Source organism: Thalassophryne amazonica, chromosome 8 (assembly GCF_902500255.1).
Source record: "Thalassophryne amazonica chromosome 8, fThaAma1.1, whole genome shotgun sequence".
Lineage (NCBI taxonomy): Eukaryota > Metazoa > Chordata > Actinopteri > Batrachoidiformes > Batrachoididae > Thalassophryne > Thalassophryne amazonica.
The window spans coordinates 111,808,961-111,829,029 of NC_047110.1; the positions used below are offsets into that span (position 1 = coordinate 111,808,961).

General features: G+C 41.8%; 1 protein-coding gene across 2 annotated transcripts in view; it reads right to left on the reverse strand.

Annotated features, from left to right (window-relative positions):
- ripor1 (RHO family interacting cell polarization regulator 1) overlaps positions 1-20,069 on the reverse strand; it is a 107,439-nt gene that overhangs the window by 73,689 nt on the left and 13,681 nt on the right. Inside the window, exon 1 of one of the 2 annotated variants that reach the window (XM_034177278.1) lies at positions 13,696-13,943. The exons of the other annotated variant lie outside the window; for it this stretch is intronic. Coding sequence (XP_034033169.1) covers positions 13,696-13,714 — 19 coding nt within the window. The 5' untranslated portion in view covers positions 13,715-13,943. Of the gene's footprint in view, positions 1-13,695; positions 13,944-20,069 lie in introns of those variants that run through there. 2 annotated transcript variants of the gene reach the window in all.

Below are 20,069 nucleotides of genomic sequence, written 5' to 3' on the forward strand. Positions count from 1 at the left end.
AGAACAGAGACAGTACTGATGAGTGTGAGTTCGCACACTCAGTAATCCCACAGTCAGTGTTTAGTTAGGAGGGAGAACCTCCACCTCCGAATCACACACTCGTGCAGCTCCTGAGACAACCACTTATCTGGGTGGGGTGGGAGGCGAAGCTGTCGCAGAGATCAAACTAATGCTCATTTAAGATTCAGCAGAGAAATTACCTGAATGGTAGCTGATTTCTCGGCAGGGAGGTGGAGTTGCAGTCTGGCCTTTATGGTGGTGGTGATGTGTAGTGGATGAGTGACAGCTGTCACTTCCGGTCGCTCCGACGCCCTCTTGTGCTTGAAGCCCGCACTTGAAGCAGGGTGCCATCTTGTGGTGGTGGGCCAACAGTACCTCCTCTTCAGCGGCCCACACAACATATAGCTTCTACTAATATTAAAAGTAACAACAGACCCAAACAATGAGACCACACTTTTGCCTTTGAACATTCTGCCCCTGCTGGAAGCTCTTGTTTACTACAACGCTCCCAGCACAAAGGCACCCTGAGAGCAGCAATGAAGCTAGCTCTCAATAAATTACAACGCTCCCATCAGGCGGAGGTCTTGAAAAATAAAGTCATGCTGACTTATGGTTTTGATTTATAAATAACATTAATACCGATAGAATAACTCCATTAATGTCAATTTCTGTCATTTGTACAAAGTTAAAATATAACTATCTTTTAATGTTAAATAATGCACTAACCAAGTTTCAGGTTAATCGCGTGTCCTGCATCGTGTAGCGTTCATGGAGTAACAAGCTGCGTTCAACACCACCTCCTGATCGCCGATCGTATGGTCGAATGAAAATCAAACCTGTTTGATATTATTCTGGTTGGCCGTCGTGAGCTTATCCTCCTGCTGCAGAGCTACAAGCGTCCAACCTCTCGCACTGTCCATGTGAAAACACAGCAGAGCTGTCTTGTAATGTTTTTTGCTGTTGTTGTTTTGTTTTTAAACTTAATTTGTAAAAAAAAAAAAAAAAAAAAAAAAAAAGCCATTTGCAAAGCCAAAAAGTGGATTTGACAACCAGACGCTTAGTACTTAGGGCGAATGCTGCCATGAACACTACTGGCCAGTAGATGGCAGCAGAGGTCTGAAAGCCTCTGCTGCTCCTCTTAGCTGATTTAGCATGGCGGCTTCTCCTGTCTCTCCCGCACTTTTCTGCTCTGGGTGTGAAATGTTTAGTTATTCCCCGGCCTCCTTTAGCAGTAATGGTACTTGTAATAAGTGTAGCTTATTCGTAGCTTTGGAGGCCAGGCTGGGCGAATTGGAGACTCGGCTCCGCACCTTGGAAATTCTACAGCTAGCCAGGCCCCTGTAGTCGGTGCGGACCAAGGTAGCTTAGCCGCCATTAGTTTCCCTCTGGCAGATCCCGAACAGCCGGGAAACCAGGCCGACTGGGTGACTGTGAGGAGGAAGCGTAGCCCTAAACAGAAGCCCCGTGTACACCGCCAACCCGTTCACATTTCTAACCGCTTTTCCCCACTCGACGACACACCCGCCAAGGATCAAACTCTGGTTATTGGCGAGAAATGTGAAGTTAGCGACACCAGCAACCATAGTCAATTGTCTTCCGGGGGCCAGAGCAGGCGACACTGAAGGAAATTTGAAACTGCTGGCTAAGGCTAAGCGTAAATTTGGTAAGATTGTAATTCACGTCAGCAGTAATGACACCCGGTTACGCCAATCAGAGGTCACTAAAATTAACATTGAATCGGTGTGTAACTTTGCAAAAACAATGTTGGACTCTGTAGTTTTCTCTGGGCCCCTCCCCAATCGGACCGGGAGTGACATGTTTAGCCGCATGTTCTCCTTGAATTGCTGGCTGTCTGAGTGGTGTCCAAAAAATGAGGTGGGCTTCATAGATAATTGGCAACGCTTCTGGGGGAAACCCTGGTCTGTTAGGAGAGACGGCATCCATCCCACTTTGGATGGAGCAGCTCTCATTTCTAGAAATCTGGCCAATTTTCTTAAATCCTCCAAACCGTGACTATCCAGGGTTGGGACCAGGAAGCAGAGTTATAGTCTTACACACCTCTCTGCAGCTTCTCTCCCCCTGCCATCCCCTCATTACCCCATTCCTGTAGAGACGGTGCCTGCTCCCAGACCACCAATAACCAGCAAAAATCTATTTAAGCATAAAATTCAAAAAGAAAAAAATAATTATAGCACCTTCAACTGCACCACAGACTAAAACAGTTAAATGTGGTCTATTAAACATTAGGTCTCTCTCTTCTAAGTCCCTGTTAGTAAATGATATAAGAATTGATCAACATATTGATTTATTCTGCCTACAGAAACCTGGTTACAGCAGGATGAATATGTTAGTTTAAATGAGTCAACACCCCCGAGTCACACTAACTGCCAGAATGCTCGTAGCACGGGCCAAGGCGGAGGATTAGCAGCAATCTTCCATTCCAGCTTATTAATTAATCAAAAACCCAGACAGAGCTTTAATTCATTTGAAAGCTTGACTCTTAGTCTTGTCCATCCAAATTGGAAGTCCCAAAAACCAGTTTTATTTGTTATTATCTATCGTCCACCTGGTCGTTACTGTGAGTTTCTCTGTGAATTTTCAGACCTTTTGTCTGACTTAGTGCTTAGCTCAGATAAGATAATTATAGTGGGCGATTTTAACTTCCACACAGATGCTGAGAATGACAGCCTCAACACTGCATTTAATCTATTATTAGACTCAATTGGCTTTGCTCAAAATGTAAATGAGTCCACCCACCACTTTAATCATATCTTAGATCTTGTTCTGACTTATGGTATGGAAATTGAAGACTTAACAGTATTCCCTGAAAACTCCCTTCTGTCTGATCATTTCTTAATAACATTTACATTTACTCTGATGGACTACCCAGCAGTGGGGAATAAGTTTCATTACACTAGAAGTCTTTCAGAAAGCACTGTAACTAGGTTTAAGGATATGATTCCTTCTTTATGTTCTCTAATGCCATATACCAACACAGTGCAGAGTAGCTACCTAAACTCTGTAAGTGAAATAGAGTATCTCGTCAATAGTTTTACATCCTCATTGAAGACAACTTTGGATGCTGTAGCTCCTCTGAAAAAGAGAGCTTTAAATCAGAAGTGCCTGACTCCGTGGTACAACTCACAAACTCGCAGCTTAAAGCAGATAACCCGTAAGTTGGAGAGGAAATGGCGTCTCACTAATTTAGAAGATCTTCACTTAGCCTGGAAAAAGAGTCTGTTGCTCCATAAAAAAGCCCTCCGTAAAGCTAGGACATCTTACTACTCATCACTAATTGAAGAAAATAAGAACAACCCCAGGTTTCTTTTCAGCACTGTAGCCAGGCTGACAAAGAGTCAGAGCTCTATTGAGCCGAGTATTCCTTTAACTTTAACTAGTAATGACTTCATGACTTTCTTTGCTAATAAAATTTTAACTATTAGAGAAAAAATTACTCATAACCATCCCAAAGGTTACAAATGATCTTCTTATGGCCTCAGACAGTGGACTCATCTCTGTGCTTGTTCTGTTAGACCTCAGTGCTGCTTTTGATACTGTTGACCATAAAATTTTATTACAGAGATTAGAGCATGCCATAGGTATTAAAGGCACTGCGCTGCGGTGGTTTGAATCATATTTATCTAATAGATTACAATTTGTTCATGTAAATGGGGAATCTTCTTCACAGACTAAGGTTAATTATGAAGTTCCACAAGGTTCTGTGCTAGGACCAATTTTATTCACTTTATACATGCTTCCCTTAGGCAGTATTATTAGACAGCATTGCTTAAATTTTCATTGTTACGCAGATGATACTCAGCTTTATCTATCCATGAAGCCAGAGGACACACTCCAATTAGCTAAACTGCAGGAATGTCTTACAGACATAAAGACATGGATGACCTCTAATTTCCTGCTTTTAAACTCAGATAAACTTAAGTTATTGTTCTTGGCCCCACAAATCTTAGAACATGTGTCTAACCAGATCCTTACTCTGGATGGTATTACCCTGACCTCTAGTAATACTGGGAGAAATCCTTGGAGTCATTTTTTATCAGGATATGTCATTCAATGCGCATATTAAACAAATATGTAGGACTGCTTTTTTGCATTTGCGCAATATCTCTAAATTAGAAAGGTCTTGTCTCAGAGTGATGCTGAAAACTAATTCATGCATTTATTTCCTCTAGGCTGGACTATTGTAATTCATTATTATCAGGTTGTCCTAAAAGTTCCTGAAAAGGCTTCAGTTAATTCAAATGCACCACTCTGCATTTAATCATTAGTGATTGATCTCTGCTCCCCTCCACAGCATGTCTTTTTCCTGGTTCTCTCCTCAGCCCCAACCAGTCCCAGCAGAAGACTGCCCCTCCCTGAGCCTGGTTCTGCTGGAGGTTTCTTCCTGTTAAAAGGGAGTTTTTCCTTCCCACTGTTGCCAAGTGCTTGCTCACAGGGGGTCATTTTGACTGTTAGGGTTTTTCCGTAATTATTGTATGGCCTTGCCTTACAATGTTGTGATTTGGCGCTATATAAATAAAATTGATTGATTGATTGAAAAACTTGCCAAAACAATATTCCAGATAATCAGTGTCTGGCGTCTGCTACATTTAAAATGCGTGGAATTTAACAAACGCAAATACAATAACGTCTATAAACCCAGAGAATACATTCAAGAGAGTTTTAGGCACTAGAGTTTAATGCTGTTGTCCGTGGAGCCTGATCAGAGTGTCTGAAATGCATTTGTCCTGTCGTAACATACTGAGATTACATCATCCTACCCATAATGCACTGTGGGCACAGCATGTGCTCACAAAATCTTAAAAATTAGTACATTACTTTAAAACTAAAACATATATATGATGTAAATAACTTGTCCAAAATTAGTTTTGTTAAAATTTGAACCATAAGTATAAAATGTATGCCTCTGGATGACTTGGGTGATATTGCCAGCATATCAGTATGGTGTTAAAGAAAATTGTGTTTTTTTTTTAAATAACCAGTTCTTCTTTGTCAGCAGAGGGTAGAGCGGTTTCTCCTGAAACTAGCTCACTTCTGTTTGCAGAGAGTAGAAGAACTACACGTCTCTTAACAAAACTTTCAATAGGTAGGTCTTAACTGACCCTAAATTTTATGAATGTTTGCTGCTGTTGAGCTTGGTTTACTACATTATCGGTCTAAAAGTTATCGGACGACAATTCATTGGAAGATAATTCGTCCGATAATGGTTTTTATAGTTATCTAAAAACATAATCCGATAATGAAAACATTATCTTCGATAATTATCGGATTATCGGAAGTGTGCCCACCACTGATTATTATTATTATTCTCACTTTTGAAATCAAAATTTCGGCCTTTCCCATGCTCAAAAACTCAAACTTTGCAAAGTCATCCGGCTGGATCCGAAATTCGATATTTTGGGGTCGCGCACATTGCCGCAGCGAAACAGCGCCCCCTAGAAATGTTCAAAACCCCCTCCGCATTGCGGTTTTTTCGGCGTAGCCTCATGAAATTCGGTACACATATTTACCATGCTAGGACACACAAAAAAATCTGTTACCGTCTTGGTGAAATGTCAACAGGAAGTCGGACATTTTGATTTTAAGTTTGAGGTAATTTTTGCTGTTTTTGCTCATTTCCACTACTTACATTTGAACGAACTCCTCCTAGGGATTTCATCCAATCGTCTTCAAATTTGGTCAACATCAGCAGGACACAATGGTGCTCAAAAGTTATCAAAACAATGTAATTAGGTCAAAAAGCGTGGCTGCTAGGGTTTGTCAAACTTTGGCGAGCTTTTCGGAGGGCGCCGTTTCACTTCGAACGGCTGTCACACCCACATACTTAATCATAGATCCTTCAAACTTGCTGGATATGATGAGGGCTCCGCCCTGAATGTCGGCATATATTAACTTCCCACCTCCGCCATAGCGCCCCCCGTTGGTAACTCGAAATGTCCTATTTTTACTTTAACAGGTCCTGATGTCACAGTTAACCCAATCAACTTCATCCCACTTCTAAAACATGCAGAACAAGTTGGTGAACGTAGGCGATGAATGCTGTGAAGTTACGACAAATGGCACCCGTGTGGCGGCGTGCCGAATATTGACCTTTCGCCATGAAATTTCGTTCTTCCTTTTGACATCTTTAATTTTGTCATATCATCATGAAAATCGATACACACATCAAGCATGACAACCTCTTACAATTTATAGGGGCGTCGCCCATGGGAAGGGCAAAATGCCTCAATAGCGCCCCCTTGAATCTTTCAAAAACCCCTCCCCATAGGGGTTTTTTGGAGTAGGGAGATGAAAATTAGTACCCGTGTGACTTGCATAGACATACAAAAACGTCTCTGGCACAATGGGTATACTCCAAACAGGAAGTCGGCCATTTTGAATTTTCTTGTCATTTTGGCGTGATTTCCACATGTTGTATTTGAACGAACTCCTCCTAGGGATTTTGGCCAATGCACTTCAGATTTCTTTCTGAGCATCCAGACACGATAATGATCAAAAGTTATCGAAATGGAACATCAATTCATGATAACTCCTTCATGCTTTGCCTGATTGACTTGAAACTTCACACTTGTGATGACGTTTGGTCCCTGAACACACCTGGCCCCTGTTGGTACACTGAGTGCCCCCTAGTGGATGAACAATTAATATGTCATAACTCCTTCATGCATTGTGTGATTTGCTTGAAATTTTAACTGTGTGATGAATGGTTGCCCCTGTACGCACATGCCCACATCTGGTCACAAGGGGACGCACTGCCCTGGGTAGGCGCTCGCATTGGAACGAGGGCCCGTATATGACTGTTTGCAGTCCTAGTTTTATTTGTATTTATTTATTTTAATTTTTTATGTTGAATTGTTCTGTGTGAGGCACCTTGAGACGGCTTTTGTTGTAATTTGGCTCTTTATAAGCTGATTAAGTTGAAATTGAACAACATTTTATTGAGTCTTAAAGTAAATAAATATGGAATTGGTTACTGGATCCTCAAACTCTGGACAAAATAAACTCTACATGGTGGATCCTTAATCTCTGGACATAAACAGAAATAAAATCTGTTAGTTTTTGTCAAAAGCATTTCCTTTCAGACATTATTATTGGCATGAATGTCTTTCCATACCTATGAGCTGAGCTCTTGCAGCTGCTCTGCAGGTCAGGTTTATCCAGAATGCAAGACGTCTCATTTTGGGAGGAAACAATGTTTTAGTCGATTGTAGTTTATTGTCTGTATTGCAACGTTTGTAAGAGGTGTCATTTTATTTAAAGCGGCGATTCGTTTTGATGTTATTAATTCCGAGCGGACTCTGTCTCAGCACAGAGTCGCGTAGCGTTTGAAGCTGTGCCAACGGAACGGAGGACGATTCTCGTTTCTCGACTGCAACAAGACCAGAGTCTCAGTTAGTGACTTTAATCCACACAAAAGTGACTCATGATATTTTAATGGCTTTCAGAGGGGTTAAGAAGCGGACTTACCGCTTCTGAAGAGCAGCGAGTCAAAGAGCCACGAGCCATTGAATCGAAGCAATGCTTCGATTCACGCTTTCAAACTGGAGTCGCGCTGCTGAAATGGTTGATTACAGACGGTGTACTGAAAATCGTAACGGTCCAAAATTATAGCATAACGGGCCGTAATGCAAGTTTGCGCTAGCTAGAACCCTGTATTGTGATGCGTAGAACGCGGGAATGCATCAACCATCTGATGCCTTTCATTAACCGCCAAATACAATGAAATATTTCACAACTTTTAGCAAAATTTTTCATGGAGTGAGACAACTGCAGAGACAGCAAACAGATGGGTGTAGTTTCTTCAGTTGTGAAATGACTTTCTCACCGTCATGAGATCAAAGTGAATGTGGAAGCCTTTTTATTAAAAGCACATAGAAAAAAACCTGCTTGCCATCCTTGTTTTACATGCAACTGTAAATCTTTTACTAATCTTCATGGATGTTTTCTGCTAAGGAGGAGAACATCTGAGAGCCACCACCCAGCCATCAGTTATAATTCACCAGACATCTCTGCAGGTGTCATCACGACAAAGTAGAAGATGTTCTAATCCACTTTCCATCAGGAACAATTCTCTGCTGGTTCGAGTTTCTGACTTATTCTTCACAATGTCATGGAGGATGATGGTTTCTAAGGCACACTTTATTACTTGGACCCTTCATTTTCATTATAGGCGTGACCTAACTTAGACTGAAGTCCCGTTTCCTATCATCTCCACTGATGATCCAGCCAGGAGATTCTCCAGTCTCCATTCAGTCACGACCTCAATGTTTCTTCATAGAAAATCTGCCATAAACCGAGCCCTCACACCGAAGGTATCACCAGCATGTCTGCACAACATCCCCAGAGTATGTCAATCATGTCCAAGTGCAGAAACCAGACAGACAGAATTACAGACCAAAAAAGTGACATTCCTGACATAAAAACAGAAATAAATGGAAACCTGACATAGATGGCAGCATACGTGATGCTATATTAGATTTTTATTTTATTAAATCCCTTGGGAACGCTCCCTCAGGGAAACTGAGGTTCTAGCAGCACTGTATAGCAGCACACAGGGTAAGAAGCACACACAGTATCAAAAGTGAAAGTAAAAAACAATTTGCAAAATGTAAACAAATATAAATACCAGAAATGCTGCTCGCTACTGGCTTATTGGCTACGACTGTTCCTCTCCTTCCAGTCCTCTGTCTTCATGTTGGTCCTCTAACGATGTGCAACAGCAAATTCAGCTGAGCAAATAAACTGTAGTGTCCTGTGATAGTCTGGCGGTCAGTCTCAGGTGAACCCCGCCTCCCAACACCCAAAAACATATTCCCAGATTTTCCAGAATATAAGTTGCACCTGTTTTTCTGTATCATCAGCTCATTAATTTGGGATTTTTGTGCTTTGTTGTTGTGTCCTTTTTATTATTTGCATTTATTCTTTTATTACTGAGTTAGTGCTTTGCTTCCTGTGAATGTTTGATATAAATAGTTACTATAATTATTATGAAGAGCAAATTCATGATTTTTTGGTCACACCTGAGTGTAAGTTGCAGGTAAAAAAAAAAAAGCAACTTATACTCAAGAAAATATGGTAACTGATTAATTCAAGACTTTGTAACAAGGCTCCATCAGACCTGGAACTAGGGATGAGAATTGATTCTATTTTATTGACATCAGTGAAATTGGAGCAGTTCATTTATCGAATCCTGACCAGTTTTCTGTTTGGAAAAACGTGAGCCTCCACAGGTCTTCAGCGTCAATTCAGCCATTTCCTTGTTGCTCTATGTAGAGTCTGACATTGTGACATCACGCCTTACATCATGACAGGCATGTTTTTGCAAAACACACCTGATTGAAAAACATGGCGGCACACCATCCAACTCTGATGCACTGATAAATCTATAACCAGTTCCCAACTGGAACCAGTTCTCAATTCCCATCCCTAGCTGGAAGAACAATGACAGATCTGCTAAAAGGGGAAAAACCTGCAAAAATTTTAACCCTTTGTTTTCAGCATTCTAAAACGGGACCAGATAAATCATTTTCCTCACTTTTAAGTCTGTATATGTTGTGTGTCGTCCTGTGGTTCCTGCCCTCTCTTTTTTTTCCCAGGTGGCATCCCTTGTGGAGCTGATGAGCACACCTGCTTGCAATCAACATGCCTCCATATAAGCCCTGGTTCTTCAGCTCATCGGCGCTAGAGACTCAATGTTCACAAGCTGGTACCTGGCCTCCTCTCTATTTCCACATAGAGCCTTTCTGTCTGCGTTCCGCTGCAGTGTTTTTTGACTCGCTGTTTGGCATACTACACTTTTCTAGCCATCTGTTAGTTTTGGTCTGACTGATTGTAGCAACCTTCTCATAGTGTTCTCCTCCTTCACAGTGACCTCATCCTCCATCAGCTTCACAGAGGACCACCTGGACCACGGACCACTCAGCTCCTCATCTAGGACTGCCACCTGTACACCAGTTTTACGTGGGCTGCGACCACCTGATTCCACCACAATGCAGGCCAGGTTTCCACTCTGCCAACCTCCAAATCTGTACTATTTGTGCAGCATTAGTTCTGTGATACCTTCCTGGTCCAATAAATCCTATTGTCTTTTCATTCAGTCTCCCTGCTTTGGGGTCCAAGCCTGATTTTCAGGTCAGAACCGTAACAGTATAATTATTTTCTAAATGCAAACTTTTAAATATCTTATTCTCTGATGTGACTCCCATCTACAACCCCTGGCAAAAACTATGGAATCACCGGCCTCTGAGGATGTTCATTCAGTTGTTTAATTTTGTAGAAAAAAAGCAGATCACAGACATGACACAAAACTAAAGTCATTTCAAATGGCAACTTTCTGGCTTTAAGAAACACTATAAGAAATCAGGAAAAAAAATTGTGGCAGTCAGTAACGGTTACTTTTTTAGACCAAGCAGAGGGAAAAAAATATGGACTCACTCAATTCTGAGGAAAAAATTATGGAATCATGAAAAACAAAAGAATGCTCCAACACATCACTAGTATTTTGTTGCACCACCTCTGGCTTTTATAACAGCTTGCAGTCTCTGAGGCATGGACTTAATGAGTGACAAACAGTACTCTTCATCAATCTGGCTCCAACTTTCTCTGATTGCTGTTGCCAGATCAGCTTTGCAGGTTTGGAGCCTTGTCATGGACCATTTTCTTCAACTTCCACCAAAGATTTTCAATTGGATTAAGATCCGGACTATTTGCAGGCCATGACATTGACCCTATGTGTCTTTTTGCAAGGAATGTTTTCACAGTTTTTGCTCTATGGCAAGATGCATTATCATCTTGAAAAGTGATTTCATCATCCCCAAACATCCTTTCAATTGTTGGGATAAGAAAAGTGTCCAAAATATCAACGTAAACTTGTGCATTTATTGATGATATAATGACAGCCATCTCCCCAGTGCCTTTACCTGACATGCAGCCCCATATCATCAATGACTGTGAAAATTTACATGTTCTCTTCAGGCAGTCATCTTTATAATTCTCATTAGAACGGCACTAAACAAAAGTTCCAGCATCATCACCTTGCCCAATGCAGATCTGAGATTCATCACTGAATATGACTTTCATCCAGTCATCCACAGTCCATGATTGCTTTTCCTTAGCCCATTGTAACCTTGTTTTTTTCTGTTTAGGTGTTAATGATGGCTTTCGTTTAGCTTTTCTGTATGTAAATCCCATTTCGTTTAGGTTGTTTCTTACAGTTCTTACGTACACACAGACGTTGACTCCAGTTTCCTCCCATTCGTTCATTTGTTTTGTTGTGCATTTTCGATGTTTGAGACATATTACTTTAAGTTTTCTGTCTTGACACTTTGATGTCTTCCTTGGTCTACCAGTATGTTTGCCTTTAACAACTTTCCCATGTTGTTTGTATTTGGTCCAGAGTTTAGACACAGCTGACTGTGAACAACCAACATCTTTTGCAACATTGCGTGATGATTTACCCTCTTGTAAGAGTTTGATAATCCTCTCCTTTGTTTCAATTGACATCTCTCATGTTGGAGCCATGATCAATCAATCAATCAACTTTTTTCTTATATAGCGCCAAATCACAACAAACAGTTGCCCCAAGGCGCTCCATATTGCAAGGCAAGGCCATACAACATGACATGACATGATTCATGTCAGTCCACTTGGTACAACAGCTCTCCAAGGTGTGATCACTCCTTTTTAGATGCAGACTAATGAGCAGATCTGATTTGATGCAGGTGTTAGTTTGGGGGATGAAAATTTACAGGGTGATTCCATAATTTTTTCCTCAGAATTGAGTGACTCCATATTTTTTTTTCCCTCTGCTTGGTCTAAAAAAGTAACCGTTACTGACTGCCACAATTATTTTTCCTGATTTCTTACAGTGTTTCTTAAAGCCAGAAAGTTGCCATTTGAAATGACTTTAGTTTTGTGTCATGTCTGTGATCTGCTTTTTTTCTACAAAATTAAACAGCTGAATGAACATCCTCCGAGGCCGGTGATTCCATAATTTTTGCCAGGGGTTGTAGTGTTGTCAATAAATAGGTAAATAAAACTCTGATTCTATTCAATGCTAAAAAATTTGTATCAGATAAGACATTGATTTGCAACAGTATCCATGCTAACAGCGGCGTCTTTGCCTCCTATGTTGGTAATAAAAATATATGTTAAGATTGCACTGTGTCTCATTTAAGTGTCGTTTGGGGTCGAAGCTGTGACTACCAGGTCTCGAGCAGATGGTTTGCTGCACCTTACTAGAGTCAGACAAAACCAGCCGTGATGCAACATTCCCAAGTCCAAAGCAAGTGAAGAACCAGTACTTTGCTAGAGTCAAATACACACACACACACACACACACACACACACACACCACACACACACACACCACACACACACACACACACACACACACACACATATATATATTTTACTGTATTTTTGTTTAGCACTACAACAATTTAGCGTTGACAATCTTATTGTTTGTATTTTTTTAAAATAAAAATTACAACTAAAGACTGCTTCTAGTACTCCATAAATGGATGAAGTTAAGAACCTTTCAAAGTTCTCTGTTGGGGTTGATGCATTGGTGGGTGATGCAATGCAATTCACCAGAACAGTAGGGGGCACGACGTTTATCATGAAAACTGGCCCACTATCCCATGACATCTGGCCCTGAAAGCTGCCGATTGTGAAACCGGAAAAGTGACATTCCAGAAATGATGTAGTTATTGAACTAATCACAGCCCTGCAGTAGTTACAATTTTTGGGAGGTGCATGTCAGGCTGTGGAGAGGAGCTCGGAGGGGGTTTGCAATGATGCAGAGGGCTCTGTGTGGCTACAGAGTTGTGGATACGGAGTAGCATAAATCTGGCTTAATCTTTATCCACAACAGCAGCCTGTACATAAGGTTCTTGAAGTGGAGCAGCATCTCCACCTGCTGGATATTTCCATTAATGCAGGTACAATCGAATTTCACCAAGAGCTCAAAGTAAAAAAAAATATATCTCTGTGGTGTTGAAAATTGTACAGAGTATTTTTGAGTTTGAAATCCCAGTTTCAGGACAATACTCCGAGGTCTATTCCTCGCTGTCTTGAGGAGAAGGAAACACAGGAGGGAGTAACTTCCTGCCGGGAAGTCAGAGCCGTTCACACTCATTCTTTCTGTTATAACTCAACAGATGTTTGAGTTCAGGAAAAATTATGTTGTAGTTTATGAACACGGTCTCAACATCAGCCGGTAAATGGGATAAAATACAGATCAGGAATTCAGAGGATGCCCTAAACATGTTCCCTGTGTTCTACGAAACAGCCAATCCAGATCCTGAGATCAAACAGTCTGGGGTTCTAATATTTCACCGTCACTCCACTTGACTGTTTTAGGAAAAAGACGATTGACAGGTCATGTTAAAATCCAATTGTTTTTGGAGAAAACGACAAAATGTGCTTCTTTTAAAGTTAGAAATGAGTCGGAATCCTCATTCAAACCCGAACCCGACTTACACTCTCTGTGTAAAAAGGACCAATCAACACCAAACTATCATGATGTTTTCTTCTTCTGCAGATTATCATAAAGTCTTTGGCTCGTTCACTTCCTGTTTACAGGCAAACAAACGGAGCGGAGACCTGACTTCCCGTCTTATCTGTGAAGCTCTTCAGTCTGGCGAGCGTGACTCCGAGTTAGCGTTTGGGTCGTACCTCCATAACCGCTGTACATGGTCACTGCTGGGTCCAAATCCACACACGGCTGGAAGCTCTGAGTTCTTTTTTTTTTTTTACTTTTTTGTCCTCGTCTCCTGTTGTCTTCCTCGTCCTCTCTCGCCCATCTCTGCCGTCACGGTTTTACTTTCCGTGCTCCTGATCCACAGTCTGTGGAGCTGATAAGCAAAGGAGGAGGAGGAGGAGCCCAGCTGTCCTCCCTCCGCTGACTCCACCAGATTTTCCTGCCCCTATTTAATCCTCTCAGCTGCTCCCGCTTATTGTTTGTGACCACACACGTCTGGATGAAGACTAAATTAAGGTTGTCTTTAACACCAACACTTCACATGCTGCTGCTCAGTGATTTTGTACGGAATCTCGCGGCTGCAAACGGACTCCGTAAACCCTGACATCCTCTTCCTTTTATTTGTTTGTTCATTGGTTTGAGGTTAGGGTTCATCACCGCGTGTTTGTTTGTCCGTCTGCACGATTATGTGAAGATGACCAGCTGAACTTCAGGAACCCGGTGACAGAGGCAGTCGACTCTGGAGCAGTTCCAGATCAAGCAGCAGAGCCGGCTGTGCTGAACAGAATTCTAACCTCTGGGTCACTTTTAGAATCCTAACCTGCGGGTCACGTTTACTCATTTTGATCCCTGATATGAATTTTTACTAAAAAGGAGTAACACTATATATATATATATATATATATATATATATGTATATATATATACACACACACGGGTGTGTCTATATAATATTATATATATATATATATATATATGAGCGACCCCTCCCACTATATATATAGTGTACTTTTTTAATCCAGACTTTTTTGTTGTTTTCACCGCTTTCTTGAACAACTCTGTATTAAGGCCACTGCAGGTAAATAAGGTCAAATTTGCAGGAACACTGACCCCCCCCCCCCCCCCCCCCCCAGAAAACAATATTAAAGTCAAAATTAACATAATGAAAATAATCTCAGAATAATAAATATCAAAAGTAATAATCTCAGCGAATAATTGTTTTTTTTTTCTTAAATACTGAGTTTTTTTCCTCTTTCATAAATTTTCCATCCTAATCTCAGAGATGACCTGATGTTTTTTCTCATAAAATTCTAACTTTAATCTCAAAGTCTTGAATGTCAGCCACCTCCCATGACCCTAAATCACCACTGTCACAAGACAGGCTTTTATTATTATTATTAGTATTACAATTTTTTATTATTCAGATTTTCATTAATTTCCTCATGATATGCTACATGGACCTTTGTTGTTCAGATTTAAATTGGGGGGGGGGGGGCAGGAGACAATTTACTCACATACAGTGAGACACTGAAATACTTGCGATGGCAAAACTCTTAAATTTTTCCTTAATTTGTGCTAAAGAATCTAAAGTGGTGAGACTTCGCTGTAGCTGGAGAGAAACTAGACGGATTAATGTTTGAACCAATTACACAAGTCTGTGAAATAAGTAACACCTACAATCAAAACATTCCCCATCAGTTTCTAACTCCAGCTGGGGAACCTGTCAGTAAAAGGTCCTCACCCCACAGGTCTTGAAGACCGAGAAGAGTGTCCACTTGCTGTAGAGTAAACTTCTAGATATCTGCTCAAAAGCTTCAACACACATTTTCCAAAGATCCGACATCTTCAAAACAGAGCTGGTGTTTCTAGTTAATGTGTCACTGAAGGTTCTCAGTCATCCATGTACAGCAGGAGTCACCAATCCTGTTCCTGGATGTTACAGATCTTCAGGGTTTCCAGTTATCCTGACCCCACACTGCCAGTGGACTGTGTCAGGTGTTCTAAGACAATCAAGAGCTCTGAAACACCAGACTTGACTAATCATCTGCCAGAAGGTACAGACGAAAAGCAGGCAGAGGGCAGGTGACCCCACCAGGAGCAGTGCTGAAGAGGTCCAACATGGTGCAGGTTTTCCTCGCTCCTGATGATCTCAGGAGGTGTTTTCACAGACCATCAGTTTACGTTGAGGAGGGAAGCTCACATCCTGATGCATCTTCCAGACAATTCGCCATTCATCTCCAAAAACTGAAGAAGCCACTTCGATGAGTAGCAGAATGTCTTGAAGACTAAATAAGAAGTCCATTTTCTTTGGTGGGAACATTTAAATATTCGCTTGTCAGTGTTTAGTAGGTTGTAAATGTTTAACATCGACTGTTAGCAGAACTATTATCAAAGAATTTTTCTGTCTACATCGGATTCTACAAAAGTCAGACCCTCTGGAGTTCCTGGTCCTCTCTTAAAACTTGTGGTGATGGTGTGCATCAAATGCTTGCTCCAAAACTTGCCACTAGAGCTGCTTGTTTGTCTTCATTCTATGAACTCTGACGTTTTATTCATAAAGTACAGTATTTTTCGGAGTATGAGTGGCACCTGCAAAAAAACAAACAAAAAAGAAAACAACAAACAAAAAATAAAAACAAAAAAGCTTCTTGAAGATGAAAACTGTGAGTGGGCCGCTGAAGAGGAGGTACGCTGGCCCACCACCAGAGGCCGCCTCCTGAAGTGCGGGCTTCAGGCACGAGGGCGCCGGAGCAACCGGAGTGACAGCTGTCACTCATCAACAGCACCAGCTGCATTCATCATCACCACATCACCATAAAGCCGGGCAGCAACTCCACCTTGCTGCCGAGATATCATCTACCGCTTAGGTAATATTCTCTGCTGTATCTGAACTGTGACTTATGGGTTGGCGGTCAGTGAGAGAATCGACGTCCTCGCCTCTCACTCCAACCAGATAAGTGGTTAACAGGAGCTGCTATTGTGTTCCTACTTCGGAGGTGGAGGTGCTCCCTCCCGGAGGAACTGAATCTGTGTGTGAGGATTTACTGGGTGTGTATCCACACACCCACCATTAACTGTCTCTGCTTCCTGCCAGCAGTACCAGGTCTGACAGCTGGAGACGGTGGCCACCTGGGGACTCAGGACTTGGCGGCTCCGGTGTTCTTCAGATCCGTTGGCAGTGGAAGCTGTGTGGGACCTGGCTCTTCTCTGGACAGACGTCTTCTGTCCTTGAGCCTGCCCACACGTCACTTTTCGTATAATTGACTATCATTTTCAAACTGCATTTGTCTGTATTCCGTTGTGCACAATTCGCAACATTAAATTGTTATATTTTGGCTTATCCATTGTCTGTTCATTTACGCCCCCTGTTGTGGGTCCGTGTCACTACACTTTCCCAACAGAAAACACCCATAAGTTGCACCGTAGAATAAAACTGCACCGTGTTCTAAGTTGCACCACAGTATAAGTTTCACTTATCATGACCACATCACTGGTCCTGGTAAGAAGGTGGACGGGATGATGGACGGAGACCTTCATGAGGCCAACGAGTTAAACCTGTTGAAGAACAGGTGTGACAACATGGACTCTTCCCACGCTTCCGCAGCTCCTCTCAGTGCCCCCCCCCCCCCCGCACTCACCTCACACCCCTATTATTACCCCCCTCCTCCCACCAACATGCCCCCACTCCCCTCCCTCCACTACTCCCTCATCCTTCCCAACGCCTCTGCTTGCTCCTGCCCAGACACCTCAGCCTTCCTACCCCCCCATTTCAACCGGACTCTCTCCATCCTCTCCCATCACCATCACTGCAGAGGAGGTGAGAAGATAATTTAGTCGCCTGTGTCCAGGAAAGGCTGCAGGTCCTGACGGCGTCAGTCCCAGAGTGCTGAAGGGATGTGCTGTCCAGCTGGGTGGGATGTTCCAGCACATCTTCAACTTGAGCCTGAGCCAGATGTTGTTCTTCAGCGGTGGAAAACCTCATGTCGGATTCAAGTGCCCAAGGAAGAGAACCCCAACACACTTATGACAACAGACCTGTGGCCCTAACATCACATGTTATGAAGTCACCTTGAGAGGCTGGAACTGAGGTGGACATTGTGGACTACTACAAGTACCTGAGTGTCCACACAGATAAACTGGAACTGTAAACACAGATGCTGTGTATAAGAAAGGTCAAGCAGACTGTACTTCCTCACGAGGCTCAGATCTTACAATGTCTGCAGAAAGATGTTGCAGATGTTTTCATCAATCAATCAATCAATTTTTTATATAGCGCCAAATCACAACAAACAGTTGCCCCAAGGCGCTTTATATTGTAAGGCAAGGCCATACAATATTATGTAAAACCCCAACGGTCAAAACGACCCCCCGTGAGCAAGCACTTGGCTACAGTGGGAAGGAAAAACTCCCTTTTAACAGGAAGAAACTTCCAGCAGAACCAGGCTCAGGGAGGGGCAGTCTTCTGCTGGGACTGGTTGGGGCTGAGGGAGAGAACCAGGAAAAAGACATGCTGTGGAGGGGAGCAGAGATCGATCACTAATGATTAAATGCAGAGTGGTGCATACAGAGCAAAAAGAGAAAGAAACAGTGCATCATGGGAACCCCCCAGCAGTCTACGTCTATAGCAGCATAACTAAGGGATGGTTCAGGGTCACCTGATCCAGCCCTAACTATAAGCTTTAGCAAAAAGGAAAGTTTTAAGCCTAATCTTAAAAGTAGAGAGGGTGTCTGTCTCCCTGATTCTGAATTGGGAGCTGGTTCCACAGGAGAGGAGCCTGAAAGCTGAAGGCTCTGCCTCCCATTCTACTCTTACAAACCCTAGGAACTACAAGTAAGCCTGCAGTCTGAGAGCGAAGCGCTCTATTGGGGGTGATATGATACTACGAGGTCCCTAAGATAAGATGGGACCTGATTATTCAAAACCTTATAAGTAAGAAGAAGAATTTTAAATTCTATTCTAGAATTAACAGGAAGCCAATGAAGAGAGGCCAATATGGGTGAGATATGCTCTCTCCTTCTAGTCCCCGTCAGTACTCTAGCTGCAGCATTTTGAATTAACTGAAGGCTTTTAGGGAACTTTTAGGACAACCTGATAATAATGAATTACAATAGTCCAGCCTAGAGGAAATAAATGCATGAATTAGTTTTTCAGCATCACTCTGAGACAAGACCTTTCTGATTTTAGAGATATTGTGTAAATGCAAAAAGCAGTCCTACATATTTGTTAATATGCGCTTTGAATGACATATCCTGATCAAAAATGACTCCAAGATTTCTCACAGTATTACTAGAGGTCAGGGTAATGCCATCCAGAGTAAGGATCTGGTTAGACACCATGTTTCTAAGATTTGTGGGGCCAAGTACAATAACTTCAGTTTTATCTGAGTTTAAAAGCAGGAAATTAGAGGTCATCCATGTCTTTATGTCTGTAAGACAATCCTGCAGTTTAGCTAATTGGTGTGTGTCCCTCTGGCTTCATGGATAGATAAAGCTGGGTATCATCTGCGTAACAATGAAAAATTTAAGCAATACCGTCTAATAATACTGCCTAAGGGAAGCATGTATAAAGTGAATAAAATTGGTCCTAGCACAGAACCTTGTGGAACTCCATAATTAACTTAGTCTGTGAAGAAGATTCCCCATTTACATGAACAAATTGTAATCTATTAGACAAATATGATTCAAACCACCGCAGCGCAGTGCCTTTAATACCTATGGCATGCTCTAATCTCTGTAATAAAATTTTATGGTCAACAGTATCAAAAGCAGCACTGAGGTCTAACAGAACAAGCACAGAGATGAGTCCACTGTCCGAGGCCATAAGAAGATCATTTGTAACCTTCACTAATGCTGTTTCTGTACTATGATGAATTCTAAAACCTGACTGAAACTCTTCAAATAGACCATTCCTCTGCAGATGATCAGTTAGCTGTTTTACAACTACCCTTTCAAGAATTTTTGAGAGAAAAGGAAGGTTGGAGATTGGCCTATAATTAGCTAAGATAGCTGGGTCAAGTGATGGCTTTTTAAGTAATGGTTTAATTACTGCCACCTTAAAAGCCTGTGGTACATAGCCAACTAACAAAGATAGATTGATCATATTTAAGATCGAAGCATTAAATAATGGTAGGGCTTCCTTGAGCAGCCTGGTAGGAATGGGGTCTAATAACATGTTGATGGTTTGGATGAAGTAACTAATGAAAATAACTCAGACAGAACAATCGGAGAGAAAGAGTCTAACCAAATACCGGCATCACTGAAAGCAGCCAAAGATAACGATACGTCTTTGGGATGGTTATGAGTAATTTTTTCTCTAATAGTTAAAATTTTGTTAGCAAAGAAAGTCATGAAGTCATTACTAGTTAAAGTTAATGGAATACTCAGCTCAATAGAGCTCTGACTCTTTGTCAGCCTGGCTACAGTGCTGAAAAGAAACCTGGGGTTGTTCTTATTTTCTTCAATTAGTGATGAGTAGAAAGATGTCCTAGCTTTACGGAGGGCTTTTTTATAGAGCAACAGACTCTTTTTCCAGGCTAAGTGAAGATCTTCTAAATTAGTGAGACGCCAT